At 36.0% G+C, this 2,500-nt stretch overlaps 1 protein-coding gene across 8 annotated transcripts in view; it reads right to left on the bottom strand.

The window, feature by feature from the left end:
* LOC113830504 (protein numb) overlaps positions 1-2,500 on the bottom strand; it is a 177,743-nt gene that overhangs the window by 11,498 nt on the left and 163,745 nt on the right. For all 8 annotated transcript variants that reach the window (XM_070124125.1, XM_070124133.1, XM_070124138.1 and 5 more), the window contains 3 exons: positions 2,150-2,339; positions 1,483-1,595; positions 1,009-1,141 (listed from right to left, as the gene is read on the bottom strand). In XM_070124125.1, the coding sequence (XP_069980226.1) occupies positions 1,009-1,141; positions 1,483-1,595; positions 2,150-2,339 (436 nt within the window). The remainder of the gene's footprint in view (positions 1-1,008; positions 1,142-1,482; positions 1,596-2,149; positions 2,340-2,500) is intronic.

The following is a 2,500-nucleotide window of genomic DNA, read 5'->3' as shown; positions in this document are numbered from 1 at the left end:
CAGAAAATCCTAGAGATCATTAATCACCACTGTGAAGGTTTAAAGAAAATAATTTCCTTTCTACACTACTCCACTAGTAAATCTTCCCTTAGTAATCTTTTAAAGCAAAGACCTTGGTACCTGCACTATGTTCTACACACTAAAGGACCCAGCAAGAAGCAACCTGCCCTTATAGATCAGTTCTACAGAAATCTACAGATGCGTACAAAAAGGCAAATGTCTCTAAAGCTCTATACACAATTGTTCACAAGATTCAGTCATTTGCTCTGATCATCTGCACTTGCAATATTCAACCAACATTACAGCTTATGCCTTTCTGTTATCAATGCACTGCAAATGGTAAAATAAAAAGAAATGAGAAGCAAAAGGAGACTTTGTGACACAGTAAAAAGAAGAAAAAAATATATCCATGATAAAAGTAGAAAAAATCCAACACTTCAAGCTTCACAGTTGTCCACCTAACTGCAGTAAAATCCAAGTTCTTCTCTCACTCCTTCAATCACTCTATCTCTACTTTCCCCTTTCACTCACTCATTTTTCAACTCATAATTTTTCCATTTCTTTTTCGAAATTCAGTGTATCTTCTTTCCATTATCTATCTTCTCTTTCTATCTATATCTAATCATCTAAATCATCAAGCCATCTTTCTGCCTATTCCTCAATCAATTTTTCTGGTACACACTTTATCTCCCACAAATGAGCACATGCAAATATTTGCATCAGTACTTGCCACTCGTTTTCGCATTACTTATTTACACATTCCAAAGCTAATAAAAAAAATTTGCCATTCAAGGTAAGTCATCAATATCTGACAACAGCCTTTACAAAGCAGAAGTATCTCAAAACGTAAATATGATTTCAGTGTCCTAAAAGGTGAATAAATTATAACAGCATCAAAATTAATGCTTAAAATGTGCATTACATGTTAATATGAAAGAGAACCCAAAGTTATTGCATGGAAAAAATCACTAGAAAATAAAATGGAGAGAGTCAATAAACAACTTCTACCTGGAGGCTGGATGTTATTGTTAGTCGTCATGGCGTTGGTCGCACTATTGTCAAGAGACATGGAACGAGTCCGCTCCAAGTTGGATGGCAGGTCGTTCAATCGCAGTGATAACTGCCGCTTGAATGGTGATGACTGGAATATAAAGGAGCGTTAAGTAATCACCATGTGAGACTAAATCAGATTTCATGTAACTGAAAAACTGTCTAAAAAATATTTTAAACCTTTACTGAAAAAATCATCACATAAGGAAATACATATAATCAACAAGATTATATGTGCACTTGTAAAATATCCTTACTAATACACAAATACCAAAACAAGTTATACAAAACAAAGATTAGGAAGTCTTCCATAATGAATAAAGCAAAAGATGTTAAAAATAAATCCAAAAGACATCTCCAGAATCTCAATCAAATTCACACATCCCTCTGCTTCAAGGTGAGGATTACCATGACCGACCCTTAATCCATTACCTGACTGAGGTGCTGGAACACCCTGAAGGAACCTTGGCGCTGGAGCATGAGTGGAGTGGCATGAGGTCTTGCAATAGCATGAGGATTCTCCACCTTCTTGACTGGCACAGGTTCTTGGGAGAGTAAGAAATTCAATTTGATGATAATAAGATCAACAACAATAAAACAAACAAATAAACAAACAAACAAACACATACACAGACACAGAAACACACACACACAATCTGACATCTGAGCTAAGCCACAGCCCATCATTTATTTCAAATATTAATAGATTCAAGTCTTTGTTTATTTTTCTCCTTTTTTTCCATATCTTTTAACCTTTTTTATTATCAAGCCATTTTCAAAGATTACTGAGAGAACACTTTTCATAATATGCGGTGGATCTAAATGAGGTCACTGCACTTAGCCAATGAAAGTACTCTGTGCAATAACAGATATAGCAAAATAAAAATGATTTGTACTATTTGCCCAATGTTCCATACCATAAACACCCATCAATATTGGGATGGAAATGGTGCTACCTATCTAATCCAATTAAAGGTTATAACACAAAAAAATATATTCCAAAACTCCAATACTGATAACAGCCTAAACATCTTTCTACCATTACTATCATCAACAGTAAAAATCAAACTAAATCTAGTAAAACCTTTTGGGTACATACCTATAGGTTTGCACTCCTGGGGGTCTGACAGTCTCTCAGTGACTGTCATCTGCCTGAAGGATCCAGTTCGTGTGAAGGTTGAGGTAGTGGGGTCAAACGACATGGTTACGCCGCATTCCTTGTCCCTCTTCTGCTTCCGCTCCAAGCAGGCAGCAAAGGCACACCCAACTGCATGGCTTAATCTCTCTCCCTGGGGAGAAGTGTAAGGCAGGTCTCAGTATCTACTTGCAGTAAAAATATAGGCTCTTATGGATATGCTATGACAGGATTATTATTATCATAAAAGCTACTGGGATAAACAACAATCTTAAAACAAGGAGGATAAAAAAATGGAAGAACAGCTGCAAAGAA

Source organism: Penaeus vannamei, chromosome 1 (genome assembly GCF_042767895.1).
Source record: "Penaeus vannamei isolate JL-2024 chromosome 1, ASM4276789v1, whole genome shotgun sequence".
Classification (NCBI taxonomy): Eukaryota; Metazoa; Arthropoda; class Malacostraca; order Decapoda; family Penaeidae; genus Penaeus; species Penaeus vannamei.
Note: the sequence above shows the minus strand (reverse complement) of the source record. Positions and strands in the feature narration are given on the sequence as shown.